Source organism: Cololabis saira, chromosome 9, assembly GCF_033807715.1.
Source record: "Cololabis saira isolate AMF1-May2022 chromosome 9, fColSai1.1, whole genome shotgun sequence".
In the NCBI taxonomy this organism is placed as follows: Eukaryota; Metazoa; Chordata; class Actinopteri; order Beloniformes; family Belonidae; genus Cololabis; species Cololabis saira.
The window spans coordinates 24309106-24336563 of record NC_084595.1 but is presented as its reverse complement, the minus strand read 5'-3'; the positions used below and the strand labels follow the sequence as shown (position 1 = coordinate 24336563).

The window sequence follows — 27458 nt, the reverse complement described above, 5'->3', positions numbered from 1 at the left end:
TTATTTACAGTAGAGAGAACTTGAGGAGTCAAATTAGAGCTGATTTAACATCCCAAACATGTTATTAGTGCTGCTGCTGGATACAGCTGTCACAATGCATTTTCAGCAGGAAACTAGATGGATCAGCTTCATTTCATGTGATGTGAGAGTCCATAATTGAAAATGAGATGGAAGTAAATAAACTCATATGCTGTGATCATTTTTTTTTAATTGCCTGCACCTTTTCTCTCACTGTAGCTGGTTATTCTGATCACCCTCTTTTAACACACCCCACTGACTGAGACTGAACTCGACCATACCAACTCCAGCCTGATGGGAGGGAGCCCGGCTGCAGCACTGGAAACCAGTGGATCATTTTGGTCCCTCGCATCCAGCTGAGTGACAACTCAATTCCTCTAAGCATCGTTTCTGCAATGGTGAAAAGTCCTCCCTGGCTCCTCAGCATGCCAGAAATGGTTTGGGAGATCATTGAGCTGCATGTCCCTCCTTGTTTTTTGACACACAATTGAGCCAGTCAGCAGAGCAGCCTGAACAAAGCCACGGCAGAGAGAGAGAGAGAGAAGGGATGGAGAGAGAGAAGGAGCTTCTGGGAAGAAATGTCTCTCTCTGACTGTCGCCTCGACAACCGGGTAAGACAGGAGGGGAGGGAGCAGCAAGAGAAGGAAAGGAAGGACCGGGGAGCATAAAAGGAGAGGAAAACAGCAAAATATGAACTACAGGGATCAGAGGATTCCTAGGGAGTGAGGGAGGAAAGTGGATTTTTTTTTTAATGCAATTTCTTGTGTGGGCTCCCTGCATCCCTCTCTGACATGATGAGTTATGAACTTATGACAATAAGCAGTAACTGATTTTTTTTTTTCCCCACCTTCTCTCACACCAGTGCACGGAGCAGATAAAACTGCAGAGCACAAGTTCAGCAGGACAAAAGTGGACCAAGCAGGCCTGCGCGCTCCTCCTGTGATTCCCATCTCATCTGCCTCAGGTGAGTCTTTCACTGTTTCACTCAGTGTTGCACACGTTTGCTTTTACATCGGCTATTTGGTATTTTTACTCACTTATGAATAAAATATGAATGTTCGCATTAGTAAAGGCAGTTAATTGGGCACTTATTTTCAAGTCCAGAAATAATTCAATAAATAGATAAAAGTTTGGGAAAATTGTCTTCATTTTCTGTTTACTGTGCCTCTCTGCTTCCATTAAAAAAAACAGAGTGTAGTGAGAAGCTTAACTACTTCCATAACACACAATAGCGTGGGAAAAATTAAATATTACATTTCCACCATGCGTCCCTCGCTGGGTGTGAGGTTTTTATTTTCCTCGCAGTGTGTGCAAGAATTCATCCATAATAAAAATAAGCAGCACCTCTGCCGGGTGCATTTCCATTTTGCAAGTTTGACTTGAGCCACAGATTCAGGGAGCAGAGATCATAGAAGGCACATCCACCATAAACAGAGTGCTGGGCTCTCATGCATAACATATTATTCGTAGACCACCAGTGGTAAAATCAATGCTCCTTTAAATAGGGTGTTATTATGACTGATTTTACATCAAGCTGAATGTGTGTGGAGCAGGAGGCAGAGTGTGATGTCCATACTGAATGAGATGAAAGGGAGATAAACTGATGAAGGTGGAGGAGGGTTATTTTTAGCTGCTGTCAGGTGTGAAGGTTACAGCTCTCTCACCTTTGCGGTAAAGATGGATAGAGAAATAGGAAAAAAAAAGGTTTGTAGCAGGATTAAAGGACGGAAAAGGGCAAGAAAGTGAGAGCAAGTGGAGGGCTGAAAAAGATGCTGAGAGAAATAATGACAGAGAAAATGTTGGGGCTCACGACAAGTTGAGATTGCTCGGAGCTCCCACCTTACCTGCACAACACAGGCGTAGAGATGTAGAGGAAGGCAACAACAGTGCCATTTAACGTATTTCTGATCTTTTGTATGTGTTTTTCACCGGAACATGAAGGTTTGAAGTCAAAATAGACTTCACTGCTCCGGCCTTGTTGCATTTCAGTGGTATCTTAATACAATTTCTGGAGTAGAAGGATCAAGTATCTTTATTAGAAGGATTGTATGTGCCACGGCTAAAAAGTTCTAACTGAGGTCTCACTTCTTTATAATTTCAGCAGCAAAACAGCTCACGAGCAAAAAGATACCGCTGCCATTCTTCAAAGTGACGTGCACAGGGTTGACACCCTGATTGTAGTCAAACAGATCTTTGTCTCACTGGACTATGCACCATGTGGGCTGTTGGAAATGTCAATATAGTCTGAAGTTGTCTGTTGTTGTACGTTTTTTTTTGTTTGTTGGTTTAACGTTATAGTTTCTTAGTGAGGACTGGGGCGTGCTTGATGATGGGACTGATTCCCAGCAGCTCCTGACCATCCAAACCAATTTCCTCTGAGATGAAGGTAATAGTCGTGGCTGCCTACACCTCTAGTATTTTGTACTTAAGTGCAATGGCCTGGACTGACTGTCTCGGACTCCCTAATTGTGTAGAGACAATAAAAAAGAAGAGATTCCTGATGTGTGTGAAACTACATTTTGTCAGATGTGGACTCGACATGCAAGCTCTTCCTATTGTACTGTCAATTGGTGAATGCAGATATTTCTGTTTGATTTAAGTCAACTACATTTATTGTGATCCAAAGCAGGATTAAGACCAAAACATTTATTCCCAGAAGCATGGTAAAAAAAATCTTCAATAAATTGCGTCCCCAATTCCCAAATTGTGTAAAGATGCAAATAATAACAGAATGCAAAGATTTGCAAATCTCATAAACTCATATTTTGTTTTCATTAGAGCATAAGTGGAAGATTTTGCAATTTCATCAGAAATATTCGCTTATTTTGAATTTGATAGCAGCAGCACATCTCCAAAAAGTTGGAAAGGGGCAACAAAAGGGCGGAAAAGTAATTGGCACAAATCAAAAATAATTTCAAGAAAATGTTCCTCAACATAAAATTGGGAAGATTTTGAAGATCCCACCGGTGAAATATATCATCAGAGGATTCGGAGAATCAGGAGGAATCTCTGTGCACATGGGACAAGGATGATGGTCAATAATGGGTGCTTGTGATCTTCGAGCCCCTCTGGGAGCAATGCATGGAAAACAGGCATGATTTTCACTGGAAATATCGACATGGGTTCAGGAACGTTTCCAGAGATCACTGTTTTGTGAACATAGTTGTGAACATAGTTCACCCTGTAATTCACAAAAGTAGTTTACGGCTCTAGCAAAAAAGAAAGGCTGCCGTCTTCTTTGGGCAAAAACTCATTAAAATTTTGGTCTCAGCCACAATGGAAAAGTGTTTTGTGGTCAGTCGAACAAATCCAAATTTGAAATTCTTTTTGGAAACCCTTTCTGCCCTGTCCTGCTTGTTATCAGGGCTTAGTTCAAAACCCTGCATCCCAGTAGTATGGTGTTGCATTTGTGCCTATGGTGTGGGCAGCTTACACACCTGGAAGGTAAATCTTATTGACAAGTACGCTCACGATGGGAAACATCACCCTGTTCCAACTTATTTGAGATGTGTTGCAGCCATCAAATTCAAAATGAGTCAACATTTTCCATTAAATGGCAGAATGTCTCAGTTTCAGCATCTGACATGTTTATGTTCTATTGGGAATTAAATCTGGGTTTATACAAAACACCGGATTCTGTTTTTATTTACATTTTAACGAATTGGGGTTATACATGCGTTTTCCAGGACTGTGCATATTGGAAAGAGGTGGTCAGACAAGGTTTACTGAACATGACTCCTAACACAAAAAACCCTCCAAAAACAAACTCGCTGCTGTGCTGCAGATAACACACAAACAATCACAGGCATGGAGCATGAAAATCTGAGCAGCACCCGTTTGAAAGAATAAATAAATAAAGCTACAGAGAAGACTCTCAGCAGATTCCAGTATGAGGGCAGGCAAGGTTATCCAGACACAGAATATACATAATACAAGAGCATATTCAGCTTCAGCAGATTAATTTAATGTCTCAAAACCTGCACGGAGATTCATTTCAGGCCTCCCTCTGCTCTACATTTATCTGTCTCATTTGTGAATACAGAGCTGTATTACAGACAAAAAGAAAATATGTATTACTCTGTATTACAGACGAAAGGGGAAAAAACCTTGATCACATCTACATGCCCGAAAGGCGGCCATGTAATTGAATGATTATTTATACATATACATAAGATATGCACACATTTGTTGTTACCCTTACAGCTCAATGAAACAATACCTCATTTCCTCTGATAGTTGAATACATTTAAGGAACTGATTTCACAAAAATGAAGTCTTTTTTTGTCTTATTTCATTTCTTGGTACTAAAGATGATCATAAATCATTGCATTCTATTAGATTTTCAAACCAAATTGTTGTCTGCAACATTTTCATTTGCCATTCAGGTAATTTAAATGGAGAAAAGCACCACATGTGGTTTGGAGTCATTGTTTGTGTCACACAACATGGACGAGAGTAAGAAAAGAAGTGGGGTGTCTGAGGATCTCTGAAAAACGGTATAGATCAGAGGTGTCCAAACTTTTTTCACTGAGGGCCACATACAGGAAAATATACAAACGGATGGGCCACACTGCCTTCAGTCTAGTGTATTAAAGTTAACAAAATCAATCAATTGTAGGTAAATTATTCTTGATAATTGAATATGCTTAAAGAAAAGAAAAAAAACCCACAGCTTTCCAAGAAGTTTTTTCATCTATTTTGTTTTGAAAAGGGTTTGCAGCTCATTCTCAAAAAAAAAGGCTCAGATTGCTCCTTAGGACCAAACGATGATCCCCTTCATCAGCGCTGTAGAAAAGGGGGGTAAGGGGAAAAGGGGATGAGTATTTTTCTGGCTTGTTATGCAAATAGGTTATTGGGCCTATTAACACATCAACTAACGTTTGTTAGAAAATATTATCGACTTTAATTAATGAGTAAAAATGTATTCGATAATTGGGCTTATTAATATATGAATAATTAAGCAAAAATATATATTTTAACGCACCTATAATGCAGATGCTAAAGGTAAAAGGAAAAAAAGCCATCTCCAAGTAGATACATGTTCCTGTGACTATAGTTGCAAATGTTAAGAACCATAAGGTCCATGGGGCTGTAACGCATGTCCCAGGATAGGACTGAGAAACTTCATGCTCAGGATGATCAGAAGGAGGGTGTGGATGGTTTTAGCAAATCATATTAACTCTACGTTCATAGATGGAATAATTAAGCTCTCAAAGAAAAGCGCATCATACCCGCTGCGAAACGTGATGGGGCTTTGGTTATATTTTGGGGCAACTTTCTTGTGTCTAGCATGTGAAAAACTGCAGGGCATGAAATCTCAAGACTGTCAGGGCATCCTACACTGACACATACTACCCAGCGTCAGGACACTCAGCCTCACTGAGCAGCTTATAGGTTCTGCAACAGTTGAATGACCCCAAACATGCACAGCTAAAGACAACAAAGATTAGACTATTCTTGAACATGAGTTTTTTATTATCGGTCCTTTTTTTCGTGTTTGTGCTTGTGTACATCAATCGGTCAGTCAGTGAATCAGTCAATCATATATTGCCATATGGGCAATACATATGTCTCCCGTGTGGGAGAGAGCACTCATTCCAATGAATACACCATACAGGAAGTCAAATTACTCTGTCTCTTTAATCCATACCTACAAAGGGCATAAATCAACCATTTTCTCATGATCTTTACAGACACTCATCACTGTTGAACAACTCTGGCAGCTCACAAACACATTGGTTACAGCAGGCTCTGCACAGCTCATGCTTTTTCAGCTTCAGCAATTATGGTGTGTGAGGTGCAATGTTCTTGGATGTGAAGACGTGTCAGACTCATAAAGAAAAGATGGGATGTATCCCCGAGGTTGTGCATCACTGCAGATGTCTCTGCTCCACTTTACCTGCAGGCAGCATGTTTCAAGGCACATGCAAAGAGTTGAGGGTTGGTATTGAGCTGCACCTTACAGCAACAGAATTGGAAATTGAAATAAGTACTAAAGCTGCTCACTCCTGCTAAGTTCATTAATTGATAATAATATTCTACATCTTCACCACTAATCATCCTACTGTAATATTAACATGTGGACCAATATACAATTGTCAAGATACATCTGTAACCCTCTCATTTAGTTTCTCCACCGTCGAACAGGACACATTCCTTTCATCGACCTTCATGCTGCTGGTTTGTTGTTTGTATGGAGAATGACTCCATGCATGGTGTGTAAATGAAGTCTCTTTCATTTCTCTTCCTCTCATCGTATAGCAGCACTTTCCGGTGTGACTCCATTCGTCTTCTGCTGATAAGTGTACTGTCATCATAAAAAAGGCAGAGAAGCAGAGATTAAACATAACAGGATTAAAGAAAACTAATTACCAAAATCAAAAGCTGTACTGAATGTTATTGACGGTACAGAAAAATGTAGAAAAATATATACATTTTCCAAATAGAGTCTAACAATGATCTATTCCCTCAACCTACTACTGTATTAAAGAGGTATAGAAAAGTATGTAGTGAATACGTTACGTAAGTGGTCTTTTATATCACGTGGACAGAAATACATTTGAGGAATATGAGTTAACAGCATTGCAAAAAATAGAGAGATAAAAAAACTGAACAGTGCTCATTTAGAATAATAGCCTTTGATGGTTGAAGATACTGCCTTTAAACTGCAGCCAGCCAGCAAATTGGACTATTTCCCTCTTATTTCCTAAATGGATGGTGGTTTAATCCAGCGGAAGCTTAAAATAGTTGGATGGGTAATTGAATAATGGCATACTTTATTAGTTTTCAAATTTCAAAACCAAGCCACCTAACGGGTTGGATTTGTCCTCATGGGGTGCAGTTACAGTACTTCAGGCTGAAACAACCATCTTATTAATAGTTAATTCCCTTTTCCACAAGGGTAGCATGCTAGATGTTAAGCAAGTGTTGTTCAGGTTGATAAATAGACCGACCTGGACTCCTTGTGAGTGCATTAAAATTGGTGTTGAAGCTCTTGGTTTTCAAGTCCACTTATTATCTTTCGCATGAAAGGAAAAACAAAAAAGTCTGAGATAAAAATAACATTAACACATCTAAGTCCCATTGATGTCTGACATTACCAGCCATTCTCTCTCAGAAGAGTCTTTCCTTTTAATGATGTGCCCATTGCACACATCCATGATGTGCTCCATTACGAGTGATCTGCAGTCTGACTGTGTTATAGTGGCCACACTGGGTGGCTTTCAGCTGCATTTAGCACCGCCATCAGATAAACTCCACTCAGCTTTAAGAGCATAAACTCCAGTTCCATAAAGAAACTGACCTGCATCTCATCTTTAACTTTTGGCGTTGTTATCTTTTATCTTTGCCTCCTAACAGGGAGGAGTCTTTATCATTCTTTTGGAATAATGATTGATTGAAGAAAGTGAAGTGCATTCTTTGGTTTTTATGTGAGAGTTACATCCCGAACTTCATCTCTGAGAGTTCATCTCGCCCTCTCAAGTTGACTGCAGCTATCTTTCACACTTTATCGCAGTATAGGATCTTACCCGGCTGACCTTAAAGCTCCCCTCTAAAGCTCTAAAGAGACGTAGAGATGTATTGCTGCAGTTTGTGCACAATCAGCCACCAGAATACAACCTGTCTGCAGTATTTTGATTGTATACGGTGGTATATATATATATATATATATATATATATATATATATATATATACACCGTATTTTCTGGACTATAAGCCGCACCTGTATATAAGCCGCATCCGCTCTATTTAAAAAAAAAAAAGAAAAGAAAAGATATGCAAGCCGGAGATATTTATGTTGTTAGATTAGATATTTACTACATGTACAGAAGGATTTTGAACTGTAAATGATGTACATGTTTGTACCTAAATAGATCCTTTCCTAACAGTGTCTTTTAACACGGCAGCAACTTTGCTGATTAAAACGGGACAGAACCAAGAGAAAATAACCAGTATTTATTTATCTATTTATCTGTTTGAAATCTCCTCCTACCTACTTCTATCTGCTAAAGAAGAAGTAGCGTATTCTTCTTTGCATTTATTTTGTCTTAGTTTTGATTCTAATTCCGGTTAGAGCGCCCGAGTGGTGGAAGAAAAATCCACAGAATAGCCGCACCTTTGTATAAGCCGCATGGTTCAAAACCTATGAAAAAAGTAGCAGCTTATAGTCCAGAAAATACGGTATATATATATATATATATATACACTAATATTTTTAATTTAAAAAAAGGGTTCACCAAATGGAAACCACTTGACAAACCTGCCTTCGTTGTGCAGATCCAATACCTCACTCACTCTCCTTGGCAGTGATTAGACAGCTGAGGTAATTTGAATTTGTTCCATTGCAGACGCAGCAACAGCAACTCTAATCCTGAAACATTAACAGCCGCCGGTGGACACTCAAATAAAGTCACAGCTTTTAGCTTCTCTCACCCCTGGCGCTTTGAGCAGCATTTTAAAGCAGAAGCCTGTCAACTGTTTTTCTTTTATAAGTCCTTGAAATTCCCTCTCCGTTTAATTTTCTCCATATGGGTCTGCCAATGGAGGCCCTTTGTCAACAGCTGCTGCAGGACAGGCTTAATTCTCTCGCGCCCTTGCTTGCTTGCTTGCTCAGTGCAACTTTGGAAGTTACCTTGTCCTTTCCTTTTCATTTGTTTGTGATAATGACTCAGTTGTAGTTCAGATGTGTATTTTGTGCTCTGCTCTAAAGCAGAGCTTCAAGGGAGGAATGATCAAGTGATGTAAGTGATGTGTCCCTGACAGGTCCCAGCATGGACGCTGAAGATGAGCCGCTGCTGTTTCAGAGCAGCTGGGACGGCGGTGAGGAGGAAGACGAGGAGGGAGAGGACAATGTGGCGGACAGATCAACACCAAACTGTGCAACAGGGAATGCAGGGGTTTGTGGGTTGTGGGGGGCAGTTGGGTGGGTTTACACGCAGCCCCTGGCCAGCGGCCTGGTTCTAGGGGTGGTCTTCCTGCTGCCCTGCGCCTTGTTTGTCTACATGCTGCTCTACTGCCCTCCTCTGGACATAGACCTCTCCTACAGTGCCTTCGAGGTTCACAGTCACTTCTCAGCGGAGCGCTTTGACGCCCTCACCATAGCGGTAAAGACTCAGTTGGGGTCCTGGGACAGATGCAGGCGTGACATAGACGATGCCCAGTCTGAGCTGCTGCAGGAGCTGCTGCTGGAGAAGCTGGGCAGGAATGAATTGTTCAACTGGACACACAGTGGAGGTATGAGCACCCCCACTCGTCTCAACAGCACTTCACAAGCAGAGGAGGATCTCAAGACAGCCACTCCAGCACGTGGAGATGCAAGGACAGAGCCTGATCTGAGTCAGGATGAAACAACAAACCACAAGAGCTCAAATCCCAGAGCAGAGCAGGAAGAGGGAGGTTTATGGGAGGAAAATTCTACTTTTCCTCTCATCAGGAAGCGCAGATTTGCTCCCAATTACTATATGCAGAGCCAAGCTCTGTGGAGGATCGAGCTGGTGTTTGTGGCTCAGGGGAAAGGCAACCACAACATCTTCACTCCAGACCGTCTGCAGACGATTCACCGTGTGGAGCATCTGCTCATGCAGCACCCGCAGTTTCATCAGTTCTGCTGGAAACCTCTGGAAATATTGAGGGATCTGCCACTGGGGCCGTCTTACTGCTCTCCACCCAGTTCGCTGCTGTCTTACCTCTACCCCAGCGAGAGAGGAGGGAAGATATACTACGATGGCATGGGCCCAGATCTGGCTGATATCCAGGGTAACTTCAAGGAAATTTTATTATAATCATAAATCGGCTAGCCATAAATAACCTGACTGTGCTGGTTTGCCTTGTATGTGCTGTCTTGAAGGTTCTCTGGGTCTGGCCATCACACACCCACAGTTCTACTGGTACGTGGACGAGAGCCTGTCCCCTGAGCATCTCTCCTCCTCTCTCTTACGCAGTGAGATCCACTTCGGTGCTCCTCTGCCATCCTACTACTCCCTGCAGGACCGAACAGATGAGCAGAGAACTCGCTTCAAAAACTTTGTGGTTCAGTATGCAGACTTATTGTCCAAGCAGTCCACTAGGTGAAACATCATGAACCCCCTGTTTTAATGCTTTCTCATTATGGGCTCAAATTAATGCCATAAGTATTGTATCTGTAAATAAACGTTGTACTTGTAGAAATATTTTGTGCGTGTGCAAAAAATATTTGTACTTGTAAAAATATTTTGTGCATCTGAAAAAAATATTTGAACTTGTAGAAATATTTTGTGCGTGTGCAAAAAATATTTGTACTTGCAAAACACATTTGTACTTCTAGATACAAAGCTACAAACTTTTTACAAAGCTACAAACTTTTTTTCAAAAGCTACAAACTTTTTTTACAACTACAAGTTAGGGTATATATTGTTTTTCGGCACTAGCTTGTTCGCTATAGCTGATATAACATGAATTACTCCTATGTGGGATCAATAAAGTTCTTATTTTTGCCGTCTGAGAAAATTAAATATATTATATTTGGTGCCTAACTGTTTCCCAAGTATATTAGTGCGTGTGTGAATGAATAAATGAGACGTAAAATGTAAATTTCTTTGTAGAAAGTCGCTTTATGAAAATAAGTCCATTTACTTGTATTAGTTTGCAGCGCAGTCTTGAACATCACGTCAACACATGGCGGCGACGTCAGTAGGCGATGCAAAGATCTGATTGGCTCTCCAGAAACGCTTTGAAACCCGTGCCAAAGATCGCTGATTGGCTCTTAGTTTTGGCACGTGAAAAAGTGCCATAACTCGTAGTTGTAAAAAAAGTTTGTAGCTTTTGAAAAAAAGTTTGTAGCTTTGTAAAAAAAGTTTGTAGCTTTGTAAAAAGTTTGTAGCTTTGTATCTAGAAGTACAAATATTTTTTGCAAGTACAAATATTTTTTGCACACGCACAAAATATTTCTACAAGTACAAAGTTTATTTACAGATACAAAATACTTATGGCATTAATTTGAGCCCATATTTCATGTCTTTTCAGTATTCATGCTCCTGTGGTGCAGTCACGGTACTCCACACTGTAGTTTATTGTTCTGTATCTGTGTGTGTTGCTGCAGTCAGGTGAAGGTGCTGTACGGGGGGACAGAGCTGTTTGATGATGAAGTGAGACACACCTTCTACAACGACATGATGCTGGCCGTCATCAGTGGAGCCTGCATCACCGTGCTAGTCTACATCCTCACCTCCTTCTCTGGTACAGTCTTACCTGTTCCTCATTTTCTCTTGAACTCGTTTGGATACATATTAATGTTTAAAGGCCTCTTTCTTGTGTTTTCCAAGTCTTTCTGACTTTCTTTGGACTCGCCGCCATCGGACTGAGCTGTTTGATGGCTCTTTTCTTATACCATGTCGTCTTCGGTGTCAGATACCTGGGTATTCTGAATGGAGTTGCAGCATTTGTTATTATTGGTATCGGTAAGTTGTTAACAGCAAAATTAAGCACTTTTTTGGTTTGTTTTTTGGAACATTTTTTAACGGAGGATTTATATTACGCTCAGATTTCCACAAAGTACAGTGCTGTGAAAAGCATTTGCCCTCTTATAGATTTCTTGAGTTTTTTTAATTTACCAGCCAAACCTAGATCTAATAACTGCCAGACTTGTAGAATCAAGAAATCACTTCAATAAAAGCTATCTGACAACATGAAGTTGGCAAAAAAAATCTCAAAAAGTCCCACATCATCCCCCGATATAATAAAGAAAAAAATTCAACAACAGATGAGAAACAAAGTAATCGACATATGTCAGTTTGGAAATGTTACAAAGACATTTCTAAAGCTTTGCGACTCCATCAAACCAGAGTGAATTCATCTTCCATATTTAGAAAACGTGGAACAGTGGAGAACCTTCCCAAGAGTGACCAATCGGCAAAAATGACTCCAAGAGCAGATCAACGACTCCTCCAGGAGGAAACTAGTGACCCCAGATCAACATCTAAAGCCCTGCAGGCCCCATTTACCTGAGTTGTTGTCAATGTTCATGATTCAACAATAAGAAAGAGACTTGGGGTTAAAATGGCATCCATGGAAGAGACCGGAGGCCAAAACCACAGCTGATAGAAAAAAGAACACAAACACCTGTCTCACATTTACATCTTGATGATGCCCAAGAGTTTTGGGAAAATATCCTGACGAGACAAAAGTGGTAGTTTTTAGAAGGTGTGAGTCCCGTCACATCTGGTGTAAAACTAACACAGCTCTTCAGAACAAGAACATCATGCCAACAGTCAAAGGTGGTGGTAGTGTGATGGTCTGGGGCTGCTTTGCTGCTTTAGGACCTTGACGACTTGCTGCAAGTCATGAACTCTGCTCTTTACCAGAAAGTCCTGGGGGAAGTGGTCCGTCCATCTGGTAAGCAGTTAAGATGTTGTGGTTTCCTTAAGTGCAAGCGCACCTGGGTTATCCAAGAAGGACAAAGAATCAAATACATACTAGTAAGTCCTCTTCTGAATAGATTAATGAATACATATGATAATGGTTTTAGAGTGACATAGTCAAAGTCCGGAGTTAAATCTGATTGAGATGCCGTGGTATTACCTTAAACGGGCCGTTCATGCTGAAAAACCCTCTGATGTGGTTTAATTAAAACAATGCTGCAGAGAAGAGTGGTCCAGAATCCCTCCACAGCGATGTGAAAGACCCATCAGCAGTTATCTCAAATTCCTGTTTGCAATTGTTTCCAAGGATACGTTGCCAAGGACGACACTACCGGTTATTAGGTTTAGGGGGCAATTACTCTTCTACATAGGGCCAGGTTGATTACCATACGTTTTTTCCTTAATGAATGAAAACATCATTTAAAAACTGCATCTTGCATTTACTCAGGTTATCTTTGAAATTAAAATGTATTTATTGATCTTAAATTTGTAAGTGTATCAGAAGATATCTGTAAGAGGGGAAAGTTGTTTTTCACAGCACCGTAAATGAAACTGAAGACGACGTCTTTGGTTAGAGATGAACTTTTTCCTAACGTTTTCCCGCTAATTCCAGTTTCTATGCTTCACAGAGCTTAACGGTTTGATACAAATTATGAGTGCTGCTGATTTTGTCTTTTAACTCTGAGAAGAAATGTGAAAATATTTAACTGTTCTTTCAAAAGGAGAAATCCAGTCTTTTCTGCTCATTTCTTAGGGGTGGATGATGTGTTTGTGTTCATCAGCACCTTCAGACAAGCTTCTCATGTGCATCAGCCGCAGGAGCGAATGATCTATACAATGAAAACAGCTGGCAGAGCCACGTTCCTCACCTCCTTCACCACTGCAGCTGCCTATGCAGCCAACACCTTCTCTCAGGTAATTATGAGAGAAAAGCACAGCATTTAATGGAAACTGTGCAGGAAATGTGAATGACTCCTCTGCTGTAGATGAGTGTCTCTCTCAGCAGACAGACATTTTTATGCAATAAACACAAAATGGATGTTTCAATCTTTTACACTGAGCTCCATTTAACTGACACTCAGATCCCAGCCGTGCATGACTTCGGTCTGTTCATGGCCCTCATCGTCAGCTGCTGCTGGCTCTGGGTGTCTGCCTTGATGCCAGCTGCCCTGTGTATCTGGACTCAGCACGTGGAGCCGCACGAGCACGCCTGGTTGAACCGGTGAGCTGTTATCACCTTACTCTTGCGTGAGGTGCAATTTGTCAATGTCAGTGCCAATGTCAGCTTTATTTATATAGCACATATAAAAGCCTATGGCCAACCAAAGTGCTTTACAGTAAAAAAAAAAAAAAGAATCATCATCAATAAAAATAATAAAAATTAAAATAAGACAGATACAATCCAGTAGGGGCGGCTGCTCGGCCAACCACCAAGGTGGACAAAAGGGTTTTAAGACGTTTTATTTATTTATTAACATACAGTGCAAATAACGACAAAAGACGACATCAGCGTGTGTGCGTGTGTGCGTGTGTGCGTGTGTGCGTGTGTGCGTGTGTGCGTGTGTGTGCGTGTGTGTGTGTGTGTGTGTGTGTGTGCGTGTGTGCGTGTGTGCGTGTGTGCGTGTGTGTGCGTGTGTGTGTGTGTGTGCGTGTGTGTGCGTGTGTGTGTGTGTGTGTGTGTGTGTAAATAAGATGATGAAAGTAGATACATAAATTGAGAATATTAATTTGTAAACAAATAAATAATTGAGTGGTGTAGCACGGCATCATATAAATATAGCATAAAAATATAGTAATATCCTAATATACCATAATTTTTATAAAATATTTTAACATATAACAAATGATATCATCATACTGTTATATATAACAATATAATACTATAGTTTAACATCCCATGAGATTTCATAACTTAATATAATAATACACTATGAAACAATATATCATGATAATGTCAGGAATGATTATTAGAGTTAGAATTGGTAATTTATACATTGATTTGAGGGGTGAGGTCAGACCGGGGCGTCAGGGAAGCGAGCAGGAGGCCCCACCAGACTCCAGATGCCCGACCGGGAGCCACAGAAAGCGGCAGGTAGGACGGCAGTGAAAGGAAAGCTCCCCTCTTTTTTATTTTAAGTATATATATATATATATATATATATATATATATATATATATATATATATATATATATATATATATATATATATATATTTTTTTTTTTTTTTTTTATATATATACATTTTTTACTTTTTTTTTTTTTTTTGTTTTAAGACGTTTTAAACATGGAGAGGCTATTGGCAGAGCGTACAGAGTGGGGCAAAGTGCTCCACAGCGTCGTAGCCACAACTGCAAAAGCTCAATCTCCTCTGGTCTTCATGAGGGATGGAGGAATGTCCAGGACCATCTGGTCAGCTGATCTAAGGGCTCTGGAGAGTTGGTGCACCTTAACAAGGTCGGATATATAATCTGGGGCCAGTCCATTCAAAGACTCTAAAACAAATAAAAGGATCTTAAAATCAATCCTGCACCTAACTGGAAGCCAGTGAAGTGAGGAAAGCACCAGTGTTATCTGGACAAGCTGCTTTCATTTAATCTTAAGAAACTTAAGTCCATCCATGTCTTAATATCCCTCATGTAATTAAACATAGCATGAAGAGATTCCTTAGAAGGAGCCTTTAATGGCAAGTAAACCTGCATATCGTCAGCGAAGCAGTAATGAGGAATATTATGCTTCCTAAATATTGACCCCAGGGGTAGTACGTAGAGGGAGAACAGTAGAGGACCCAGGACTGATCCCTGGGGAACCTCACAGGTCAGAGAGGAACCACCGAAGAGGAAAACAGCCCCAGCTGCACACAGGAGGATCTATCTGCAAGGTTGGATTTAAACCAGTCTAGCGCTGAGCCTTTAATGTCTAGCCAGTGCTCGCGGCGTGACAGGAGAACAGTGTGATCCACTTTGTTGAACGCTGCTATTCGGTCTAAAAGAATTAAAAAGGCACAATTGCCAGAATCAAGGTTAAGAATAAGATAATTTAAAACTTTTAAAAGAGCCGTTTCGGTGATGTGACGAGGCCTACAACAGCCTTAAGCAACTCATGAATGGTGGCCTGTTTTCAAAATTCTTGGAGTTTTTTTAAAAACAATTTTTTCTAAAAATGTAGAAATAAAAAGGGGTTTAGAAATTGACCTGAAATTAGACAGCACCAATGGATCCACATTTGTCTTATTTAAAAAGGGCTGCACGGCGGCATGTCTAAAGGAGGAAGGAACGATCCAGAGCTGGGACACAGGTTTATTAAAAACATGATAAAAGACCCAACTGAGCTGAGAAGCTTTTTAAGCAAACGAGATGGAATTAGCAGGACGCAAACAGTGAACACATGGCAAACCCAGAGCAGAGACGATGGACCTGTGCGTGCTGCAGGACAGCACAGTTGAAATGATGCCTCTCTCCCTAAACTCTCCTCTCTCCAAAGTGTGAAGCTGCTCCTGGGCCTGTCAGCGAGCCACAGCCCTCTGTCAGATGAGGATGATGATGTAGCGCTTCTGTCGGTGGAGATGGAGCCAAGTAAGATTATTATCTCCCTAACTCTGAATGAGTTAAAATGAAATGGCTGTTCAGGTACCACTGAGGTCCCTCCTTTTGTCTCGGACAGGCTTCTGTGATGCAGACGGCGATTCGGCCATTCTGTCCCTGTCAGTGGAGACTGATTTGTCCCCTCTAGGGCAGCAGCATGTGGGTGTGGTGAGCACAAATCTTCAGTGGGCCCTGAAGCTCTTTGTATCTGAGCCAGCTGTGAAGCACCGGAAAGCTGTTCTAGGTGGGTTAAAATAAAGAACTTACTAGGGGTGTGCAAACAAGGGTACCTCACGATTCGATTTCGATTATTGGAGCTTCGATTCTTCGATTCTTCGATTATAACGATTGTCGATTCGATTCGATTATTGGTGCCACGATTCTTCGATTATTGTGATTTTTTTTTTTTTTTTTTCTCTTTAAACTTTTTTTTTTTTTTGGGCTCTAGTGGCCCTTTATTCAAGCTGCAGATATGAAAGGGGTAGAGAGAGAGATCGGGGATGACATGCAGCAAAGGTGCGCAGGCCGGGATTCGAACCTGCGACCGCTGCAGGAGGAGGACTGTAGCCTCAGTATATGAGCCGCTGCTTAACCCACTGCGCCACCGAGCGGCCCGATTATTGTGATTTTTAATGCTTTTTTCCATACAAGATTGATTTTGTCTTCATCTGTGGCTACATTTGTAAATAAATAGCCAATCAATCAACTCAGTTCCTCTAACAACACTCATTAAGTAAATAACAAGGTTTTTTGAACATTTGACATGTATTTTTCAAAGACACAAAATAATTTATTTTATGACTATGTAAACATTTGCTCTTTGACTTACTTAACTTTGACCAGGGAAAGCTGCACTTGCATGAGGAAAAATGGAAAACACTGAGAACGGTCAAGCCCTGGATTTAATGAGTTCATTAATTCAAGTAAACTAGATATGTACTTCCATCAAATTTATTTAGTGTAAACATATCTGCCATATTTCAAGTGAACAATAAGAAATGTGCATTCTTGAAAATGAAATGATTCAGCAGCTTATTCAGTCTGGAATCTGGATAGGATTAAAAAAAAAAAAAAAAAAAAAAAATATATATATATATATATATATATATTTTTTTTTTTTTTTTTTTTTTTTTTTTTTTTCTTATAATCGATTCCAAATCGTCACGTGACGCATCGCGATGCATCGACACATCGATGAATTGCACACACCTCTAGAACTTACTGATCTGACTGAATGCATGTTGATTTGTACCAAGAAAACTTCAATAAATCAGGATAAGATCCTGCAGCTCTCTGTTTGTCCTGAGGAGACTCCGCCTGCCAGAGGAAGAGCGAGCACTCATGAAACATTCACCCGCACACTTCAGGAATAATTGAATGCTCCTGCTGATCCGTCCCTCAACTGCTTTATCTCCTCCATCAGACCCTCATCCCTGCCGCTGTTTGTCATTGTCTTCCTTGCGACCCAGGTGTGTTTCTCCTGGTCCTGCTCTTATCTGCGGGCTGCTGCTGTCTCCTGAGGCCGGCCACTCACGCGCCTCTGCTGTTCCGCAGAGACACAAACCTGCAGACTCTGCTGGCTCTGCGGAGCAACCTCAGCGGCCAAGGCATCTCCTGCCCCACGTGCTCAGGTAACACAGAACTAGTGAAAGGCAACATGCACTTTTAACCTCACAGATCTGAAAGAAATGCCTTCAAGGCGGTGTTTTATGCTGCAGGTGTGTTCATGGAAAAACCCCACCCACTCTACTCCCACGCCTCCTCGTCAGCGTTTAGGTTCTCCACACACCAGCAGAGCCCGAGAACAATGGCTTCAGTGCCCTCTCAGAAATCAGTCAAACCAAACTCAGACGCCAACCAAACAAGTAAATGACCAACAGATAAAAACAATAATTTTCCTCATTGAGAGCCCACACCATGACTGATCATTTTTGTGTTCCTTTTTAGGTTCCTTGCTGACTGTTTACATGTCAAAACTGGAACATGGAGTCTCCACAACAATTTACCGTTTCTCGCTCAACACTAGCATCACATCTCCTTGGAAAAGGTGTGGCACAGATCATAAGGAGGTGTCATCATTCCAGGTCGGAGAGCAAAAGAAGTCAACTTCATGATATACAGTCAGTCCGGAAAGTATTCAGAACGCTTCACTTTTCCCCACATTCTTTTACGTTACAGCCCTATTGATAATAGGAATAAATTCATTTTTTTTCTCAGAATTCTACACAAAACACCCCATAATGACAACATGAAAGAAGTTTTGATGCGACTTTTGTAAATTTATTAAAAATAAAAACAACAAGAAATCATATGAGAATAAGTATTCATAACATTTGCTTAATACTTTGTAGAAGCTCCTCTGTCAGCAATTACATCCTCAAGTCTTTTTGAATAGGTTGCTACAAGTTTGGCACACTGTTCTTGGGCAGTTTTGCCCATTCTTCCTTACAGACCCTCTCAAGCTCCATCAGGTTGGATGGGGAGCGTCGGTGTACAGCCATTTTCAGATCTCTCCAGAGATGTTCGAAGGGATTCAGGTCTGGGCTCTGGCTGGGCCACTCAAGGACATTGACATGGTTGTTCTGAAGCCACTCCTTTGATATTTTGGCTGTGTGCTTTGGGTCGTTGTCCTGCTGAAAGATGAAGCGTCGTCCTAGTCTGAGGTCAACAGCACTCTGGATCAGGTTTTCATCCGAGATGTCTCTGTACATGGCTGCATTCATCTTTCCCTCAATCCTGACTAGTCGCCCAGGTCCTGCTGATGAAAAACACCCCCACAGCATGATGCTGCCACCACCATGCTTCACTGTAGGGATGGTGTTCTCCAGGTGATGAGCGGTGGCTGGTCTCCTCCAAACACGACGCGTGGAATTCATGCCAAATAGTTCAATCTTTGTCTCATCAGACCAGAGGATTTTTTTTCTCATGGTCTGAGAGTCCTCCAGGTGCCTTTTGGCAAACTCCAGTCGGGCTGCCATGTGCTTTTTAGTAAGGAGGGGCTTGCGCCTGGCCACTCTACCGTACAAGCCTGATTGGTGGATTGCTGCAGAGATGGTTGTCCTTCTTGAAGTGTCTCCTCTCTCCACAGAGGAATGCTGGAGTTCTGACAGAGTGACCGTCGGGTCCTTGGTCACCTCTCTGACTAAGGCCCTTCTCCCCCGATTGCTCAGCTTAGGCTGGCGGCCAGCTCTAGGGAGATTCCTGGTGGTTCCAAACTTCTTCCATTTAAGGATGATGCAGGTTACAGTGCTCACTGGGACCTTCAAAGCAGCAGAAATGTTTCTGTACCCTTCCCCAGATTTGTGCCTCGAAACAATCCTGTTTCGGAGGCCTGAAGACAATTCTTTGGACTTCATGTTTGGTTTGTGTTGCAACATGCACTGCCAACTGTGAGAGCTTATATAGACAGGTGTGTGTCTTTCCAAATCAAGTCCAATCAACTGAATTCACCACAGGTGGACTCCGATTAAGCTGTAGAAACAACTTTAGAGAGATCAGTGGAAACAGAATGAACCAGAGCTCAATTTTGAGCTTCATGGCAAACGTTCTGAATACTTATGCACAGGTGATATTTATAGTTTTTTATTTTTCATAAATTTACAAAAATCATAACAAAACTTCTTTCATGTTGTCATTATGGGGTATTTTGTGTAGAATTCTGAGAAAAAAAAAGAATTTATTCCTATTATCAATAGGGCTGTAACATAAATGAATGTGGGAAAAGTGAAGCGTTCTTAATACTTTCCGGACTGACTGTATATATATTTTTATACCAAATTTTGATGTCTCGTACCAAAGCAGCTTATAACTAATCTTGTCATCTAAACAGGCTTTTAGTCAGCCACACACCAATTACAGCAGCAGAATGACAGTGTGCGTTTCTCATGAATACCGTCCGTACCCCAGCTGGATGATCACATCCAGCTCCTGTGATGCTCGGCATAGCTGGACGCCAGAGTTTTCCTTTTATGTTGCAGCGTCGCCGCAGCAGAACAGCAGGTGAAATGAAAATAAGAGAAAAAAAAGAGCAGATCTGAGCTCAATTGTTGACTCTCAAGTGGTTTTAGTGGAGCTTGCCTTTTTTTTTTATTTTTTTTTCTAAACTCTGCTCTTCCCATTCAGGAAGCTGTATTTTGCTCAGTGTCGCCTGAGACCTCATCCCAGCCGAGTGTGTGTGAACCCGCCCGGTTGTGGCTTCAGCTCAGGGCCCGCTGGACGCTCACAGGGAACCTTTTACGCCCCTCTCCCTAGCAGTAAGTGAGCAAACATCTCTGTCAGAGATGATCCTTCACGTAAAGATAGTTTGCTACTGTTTTCATGTTGCATGTGCCAAACTATTTTATTTAAAATTGACTTTAATTCCACATTGAGTTGTTCAGATAGAGAGAAAGCTGTGATGTGAAAGCTTCTTCAAATATAGCGTCTGAAAGCAGCGCTCTGTGAACCCACTGAAGGATTTTTCCACAGTTATCCAGTTGTGCAGATATTTTTAAACTCTGCAAACAAACACAGTTGAAAGGTTTTTCCTCTTGTTCTATTTTCAAAGATCCCTCATCTCCTGCTGCAGTGAAGTCATCCAAAACGTCTGGCTTTAACCCGTGCTCTGGTGGAGGGTGCGGCCACCCGGCGGTGCGTCCTCTGGTTGACACCGGGGCCATGGTTTTTGTTGTGTTTGGGATCCTGGGAGTCAACCGAACTGAACACAGGGACAACCACGTAATTGGGGACATGGTAAGGCTCTTAACGGATGCTTCACTCCTTAACATCACTGAAAGACGTTGCACCACCCTCCTTATCACCCCTGATGTGGTCATCGGTATGATTATGTGAATGGCTGAACGTGGCCTGACGTGCCTGATCAGCCTGTTAAAATGGAAAAGCGCCACAGCTTTTTAATTAGGCCTGTGTTGAAAAAAATCGATTTTCTGATTCTAAATCGATTCTCATATTAGTTCCTAAAGATCGATTTTTTTGTTTTTGTTTTTATTATTAATTTTTTTTTTCTTTTTTCATCGTTACATTTTTGCCTGGTGAACTTTAATCCCAGTAGTCCCAGTAGTTTTGAAAACTCCTGAACTAAATTAACTTTTCTTTAGAGAAAATGCTGGACATTTCAGCTTAAATTTCTAAATGTTATATTAGTTCAATGAAGTTCATATTATCTATATTTACTATAGCTTGTTTGGTTTCTCTGTTATCGGACACGGTTTGTAATGAAATACCTGAAAAATGCCTGGTGCTTCATGGCAAGCTGTGTCTGGTGACAGAATAAACTAGACAAGCTAAAATAATTTGTTTACTGCTTGAGCTGTTGCAGTTTCTTTCTTTTTTTGCACTTTAAATGGATATTGCAATGCCTATTTGAGTTATTTATTTCTTAGTTATTTCACAATAATTATTGTGAAATATTATTTCAATAGTTATTTTACAGTCATATAATCCAGGCAACACTAACCCAAATCAATATCGAATCGGATTGGATCGAATCAAATGGTGATAATCGATTCAGAATCTTAAGAATCGGAATTGAATCAATTCTTGACATTTGAATTGATACCCAGCTCTATTTTTAATCCTTGAATCAACATGATTAATATTGAGCAGAAATAACTGTCTCATTGTGTTGACATATTACTTCTCTTTCTCTAAAGGGCAGCATTATACTGGACCCAGACTTTGACATTTTCAAGGAAATCGGAGATCTTTGCAAAATCTGCAAAGCTGTCGGTGCAAACGGACAACTTGTGAAGCCGGGAGGAGCTCAGTGCTTGCCTTCAGGTCACAGCTTCACACACACATTTACTTCCTGGGACTTTTTTTTCTGCATCTTTTTGACATTTGGGTAATTGTATGCATTTTTGAAGAGAGAGAGGATTTACCTCAAGGAAAATTTTGAAAATGTATTTAAATTCATTGGCTAAAAATGTAATTTCCCCGAAACAAAAAAAACAAACAAAAAAATGCTATTAAAAGTCTCAGTTACGTTCCATCAAAATGTTTAATTCTGCCACGAAAGTCCAAAGTAATTGAAAGGAAAAGGGCAATGCGTTTTGCTTTTGTTCCCTTCAGGCAACAAGCTGTCTTCTGTTTTGCCCCGGCTCCATCCCGAGTGCCAGTCTCTGCCCGAGCCCAACCTGCTTCCAGGGCAGCTCTCCCATGGAGCGGTGGGAATACACGGAGGCAAGGTCCGCTGGCTGTCCATGGCCTTTGAGTCTGTAAGCCCCTTCATCTCTCAGCTTTTCATGTATCAAAAGTTTTTCGTGCAGCCCTCCCTAACGCTCAACCGCTCCTCTCCCAAGACCACATACAAGGGGAAATCTTCCTTTCAAACCTATTCCGACTTCCTTCAGTGGGAGAACTTTATCCAGGAGCTACTTGCCAGCCTCCCACAGTCTTCTGCTCTGAAGCGAGGTTTTCAGACATGTGAGCACTGGAAACAGATCTTCATGGAAATAATAGGCAAGTGGGAGCTGGCGCGAATGTGAAAAACTTTTTTCTGCAATCTGTGCTGGGAATTGTTGAGAAAGAGTGCACGGGTGTATGAATCTGATGAAGTCTTCCGTCACCAGGTGTGGAGAGTGCCCTCTGGAGTCTTCTGCTGTCCCTGGCCATCTGTGTGGCAGCTGTGTCTGTGTTTACTGCACATCTTATGCTGCTGCTACCAGTCCTTATAACCATTATAGGTAAGAGGTAGGGATGGGCGGTATGGACTAAAAAATGTATCACGATAATTTCCGGCATTTATCCCGATAACGATAAAAATGACGAAAAAAAAAAATACCAATTCAACTCCACCTTTGTAACTATAAATCTATCTCGCTCTCAGATCCGCCATGTTTGTTACACAAAAACGTCATCAACAGGATTTTATCTATCTTTCTTTCTTTCTTTCTGGCTCATTTCCTTCCTTCCTTTCTTCCCTTCCTTCCTTCTTTCCTCCTGCTCTCTCCTTCGTTCTTCCCTTCCTCTTTTCTCCCTTCCTTCCTCCTTTCCTTGTTTCCTTCCTTCTCCCCTTTCCTTCCTTCCTTTTTTTTACCTTCCTTCCTTCCTTCCTTCCTTCCTTCCTTCCTTCCTTCCTTCCTTCCTTCCTTCCTTCCTTCCTTCCTTCCTTCTGCTCTCTCCTTCCTTCTTCCCTTCCTCTTTTCTCCCTTCCTTCCTCCTTTCCTTGTTTCCTTCCTTCCTTCTCCCCTTCCTTCCTTCCTTCCTCCTGCTCCTTCCTTCCTTCCTTCCTTCCTTCCTTCCTTCCTTCCTTCCTTCCTTCCTCCTGCTCTCTCCTTCGTTCTTCCCTTCCTCTTTTCTCCCATCCTTTCCTTGTTTCCTTCCTTCCTTCTCCCCTTTCCTTCCTTCCTTCCTTCCTTTTTTTCCCTTCCTTCCTTCCTTCCGCTCTCTCCTTCCTTCCTTCCTTCCTTCCTTCCTTCCTTCCTTCCTTCCTTCCTTCCTTCCTTCCTTCCTTCCTTCCTTCCTTCCTTCCTTCCTTCCTTCCTTCCTTCTTTCCTCCTGCTCTCTCCTTCGTTCTTCCCTTCCTCTTTTCTCCCTTCCTTCCTCCTTTCCTTGTTTCCTTCCTTCTCCCCTTTCCTTCCTTCCTTTTTTTTACCTTCCTTCCTTCCTTCCTTCCTTCCTTCCTTCCTTCCTTCCTTCCTTCCTTCCTTCCTTCCTTCCTTCCTTCCTTCCTTCCTTCCTTCCTTCCTTCTGCTCTCTCCTTCCTTCTTCCCTTCCTCTTTTCTCCCTTCCTTCCTCCTTTCCTTGTTTCCTTCCTTCCTTCTCCCCTTTCCTTCCTTCCTTCCTTCCTCCTGCTCCTTCCTTCCTTCCTTCCTTCCTTCCTTCCTTCCTTCCTTCCTTCCTTCCTTCCTTCCTCCTGCTCTCTCCTTCGTTCTTCCCTTCCTCTTTTCTCCCATCCTTCCTCCTTTCCTTGTTTCCTTCCTTCCTTCTCCCCTTTCCTTCCTTCCTTCCTTCCTTTTTTTCCCTTCCTTCCTTCCTTCCGCTCTCTCCTTCCTTCCTTCCTTCCTTCCTTCCTTCCTTCCTTCCTTCCTTCCTTCCTTCCTTCCTTCCTTCCTTCCTTCCTTCCTTCCTTCCTTCCTTCCTTCCTTCCTTCCTTCCTTCTGCTCTCTCCTTCCTTCCTTCCTTCCTTCCTTCCTTCCTTCCTTCCTTCCCTTCTTCCTTCCTTCCTTCCTTCCTTCCTTCCTCCTGCTCCCTCCTTCGTTCTTCCCTTCCTCTTTTCTCCCATCCTTCCTTGTTTCCTCCCTTCCTTCTCCCCTTTCCTTCCTTCCTTCCTTCCTTCCTTTTTTTCCCTTCCTTCCTTCCTTCCTCCTGCTCTCTCCTTCCTTCCTTCCTTCCTTCCTTCCTTCCTTCCTTCCTTCCTTCCTTCCTTCCTTCCTTCCTTCCTTCCTTCCTTCCTTCCTTCCTTCCTTCCTTCCTTCCTCCTGCTCTCTCCTTCGTTCTTCCCTTCCTCTTTTCTCCCTTCCTTCCTCCTTTCCTTGTTTCCTTCCTTCCTTCTCCCCTTTCCTTCCTTCCTTCCTTCCTTTTTTTCCCTTCCTTCCTTCCTTCCTCCTGCTCTCTCCTTCCTTCTTCCCTTCCTCTTTTCTTCCTTCCTTCCTTCCTTCCTTTCCTTCCTTCTTTCCTTCCTTTTATCGTTTTTACCGGGAGATGACAAATTCTTATCGTGAGGAATTTTTTTGACGGTATATTGTGAACGGTAAAATATCGCCCATTCCTAGTAAGAGATGAATAATGTGGATCCAGGCTTGGAAGTGTTGTGTACAGTGACATTCAGGTGTCTGGTCTTTGACAGGGGTGATCTGTTTGGTCGTGGCCGTCATGTACTGGCTGGGATGGGAGATGGGAGCAGTGGAGGCCATTTCTCTCTCCATACTGGTCGGGTCCTCTGTGGATTACTGCCTGCACCTGGTGGAAGGTTACCTGCTGGCTGGGGAAACCGTTCCCTCTTTGCCTGCGCAAAACCTTGTACGGGAGCAATGTCTTTGTCTCACAGTCACCGCCCTGATGTCACTGTTGTGCAGACGTGCTAATCTGGCTTCTGTTTGCAGGAGCCTGCAGCTGAAAGGCAGAGGCGAACCCTGGAGGCGGTCAACCATGTGGGCGTTGCCATAGTGTCCAGCGCAGTCACTACGGCCATCTCAACAGTCCCCCTTTTCTTCTGTGTCATTGTGCCTTTTGCAAAGTTTGGCCAGATCGTGGCCATTAATACGGCCGTCTCCATTTTGTTCACCCTGACCGTGACGTTAGCCATGCTGGCCTGCGTGGCCCCGGCCCGCTTTAGGAGACACCCAGGCGCTGTGCTCAAGGCCAGCCTGGCGGTGATGGCAGGTGCTGCGTCGGCGGGGGCGATGTGCTGGGTGAGAGGGCAGCTGGGCGCGTCGGCCTGGCAACCAATCAGGAAATAAACACTATTGGCCGTCAACTCGCACTGATGTCAGACAGAGGAGCTCCTCTGAATGCAAACCACAAGAACTGTATTTTCCTGCATGTTCAGGGGGAATATCATACCAGTAAGTGATCTTGTATTTTATAGCACAAAGATGTCAGAGCCATTTCAGTCTAGTGTAACTTTGTAACACTGTGGTGGGCTGACATGATGATTCAGCCCAGGTATAGTTTGGATCTCGTCTCACTTTCAGCCAGGATCATTTGAGTAATCGTTGGGGAAAGAGACTCAGTCACAGGTTTTGACTTGTGAACCGCTACTGACTGTTTCGTGACCTGTTCGTGTGAACAGTGACAGGATGTCCGTGGCCATTTGGTGTTGACGGAGTTCATTGTCATTTTATGAAACACACACACAAAAAAAAGTTTAATACTTTGTGTTCTCTTAATGTTCACTGTGTTATTTTCCAGCCATCACAGGCTATGATGTCTTGGTTTATTAAACCAACTTTATACAGTTTTTGTTAAATGTAGAGTGTGATGTAAATGTCCCAGTTTGCTGCTTTTCTCTCTTCCTCCCGTTCTGAACTTTTGGACGCTGCCAGCACACGTGCTCATAAAACCTGTGAAAGCCTGTACTTTGCACAAGTTCAAATCCTTTTCTTGGATCTCTTTTCAGTTATTGTGCCCCTCCTCAGGTGTATTGCACTTAAGATAACCCACTCCCTCCTCACACCCCAACACCCAAACCTTCATCAGCGGCAGCTCCAGGCTACTCCAGAGTAAAGTTGAGGGCCATTTGTCAAAACACATCACACAATAATGGGTTTGGGAGGCAGACTGACTCAGCAGCAGCAAGAGTAGTGCATTTCTGTTTTGTATGTGTGTGTTTTACTTGTGAATGTCAAATAAACCAGTTGCAGTAAAGCTCGAGCTCTTTTGTGAAACCTTAAGTACTATTTTCTTTTACATTATTATGTAACAGAGCTGGATGAAGTGCTGATACTGTTCTCTCACAGTTGCATAGCGGTAGTTACTCAGAGAGCGATGCTGTTATACTTCTGGGTGCCTATAAAGCATTCATGAGATATAGCTGAAATTTTATCGAATTGCAGTGCATTAATGTTTTATGTTGGTCATTATACAAAACTACATTTTAATGTGTTACAGAGAGCAGCATTTCTCTCTGTGATGATGGAAAGGGAAAGCCTTGGTGGAGCGTTATTATGGAACGTCCTGCAGCTAGAAAAGAAGTCGGCATTATTTTCTTCTAAAGTCCACATTTAATTGCCAGTGGTCCAAGTTTTCTTCTTTTGTTACATTATTTTTTCTTGTATGGAGATAACATTTTAAGACAAAAAAGTACTGCATAGCTTTTGTGTAAAGAAAGTGAAAAGCAACCGTCCGAACATTCATTTATTGTAACACTAATGCACCTGCATTTTCAGTAATATTTATGCTTTGAAAGGATTTCATATTCCTGAATAAGTGAGGTATACTCAAACCTTTTTATCCAGGCTCTAGCGTTGATACAGCAACATTTACAGTATTTTGCTGTACATGTTGATCTTTTTTTTCCACATTTTTTTTATGCAAAGCTGCTCTGCCCCTTATGTCATGTAAATGCACAAGAGCACAGTAATGGGGTACAGAAAAACTTAGTTATGCTTTGACTTTTAAGTTGTTTTCCCATATTCACCAGTGGTGAATTATTTTACCTTCTTAAACGTTTCTTTGCACTCTGCGAGTCAGAACATTTCCAGGACACAGTTTTACTACAGTGACTAACCAGGCGTGTCGACCCAAATTATCCTGCGAATAAAGGTCACACTTTTCACAAATGTGTCACACTGGAGCCGGTCCACACAACCAGGTGTCAAACGACTAATAAATGAGAGATGATGTGAGCAACAAAGTATATTCATCACAGAAAAGTGGCTATACATGAAAAAGCGTCCGCTTCCTCCTGATCATATACTGCATTTAATCATAATAACAAAAAAATACCCAGGCTCGTTTGGTTCTTGAGAAACACTTCATTGTACCAAGAAAAGGCATTTTCTCTGGAGAGAAATTACTTT

General features: G+C 41.9%; 1 protein-coding gene across 1 annotated transcript; it reads left to right on the top strand.

Moving 5' to 3' along the window:
* Positions 1-357: 357 nt before the first annotated feature.
* Positions 358-26279, top strand: disp3 (dispatched RND transporter family member 3). Its single transcript, XM_061729936.1, has 21 exons — positions 358-982; positions 8783-9775; positions 9867-10086; positions 11097-11233; positions 11320-11454; positions 13169-13329; positions 13497-13636; positions 15896-15987; positions 16076-16240; positions 17466-17627; positions 17715-17861; positions 17944-18080; positions 19826-19995; positions 20119-20249; positions 20543-20727; positions 21648-21774; positions 22066-22211; positions 22296-22455; positions 22566-22679; positions 24785-24957; positions 25041-26279. Exons 2-21 carry the CDS (start codon positions 8791-8793, stop codon positions 25395-25397), a joined length of 4044 nt encoding a protein of 1347 aa, XP_061585920.1. The 5' UTR covers positions 358-982; positions 8783-8790; the 3' UTR covers positions 25398-26279.
* The last annotated feature ends 1179 nt before the right edge of the window (positions 26280-27458 follow it).

What these genes read in the sequence shown, in the direction of transcription:
- disp3 (XM_061729936.1), top strand. Translation starts at nt 8,791, where the DNA reads ATGGACGCTGAAGATGAGCCGCTGCTGTTTCAGAGCAGCTGGGACGGC. An exon ending in GAGCACGCCTGGTTGAACCG is followed by an intron (nt 13,637 to 15,895) that starts GTGAGCTGTTAT and finishes CTCTCTCCAAAG; the next exon opens with TGTGAAGCTGCTCCTGGGCC. An exon ending in CTCAGACGCCAACCAAACAA is followed by an intron (nt 17,862 to 17,943) that starts GTAAATGACCAA and finishes GTTCCTTTTTAG; the next exon opens with GTTCCTTGCTGACTGTTTAC.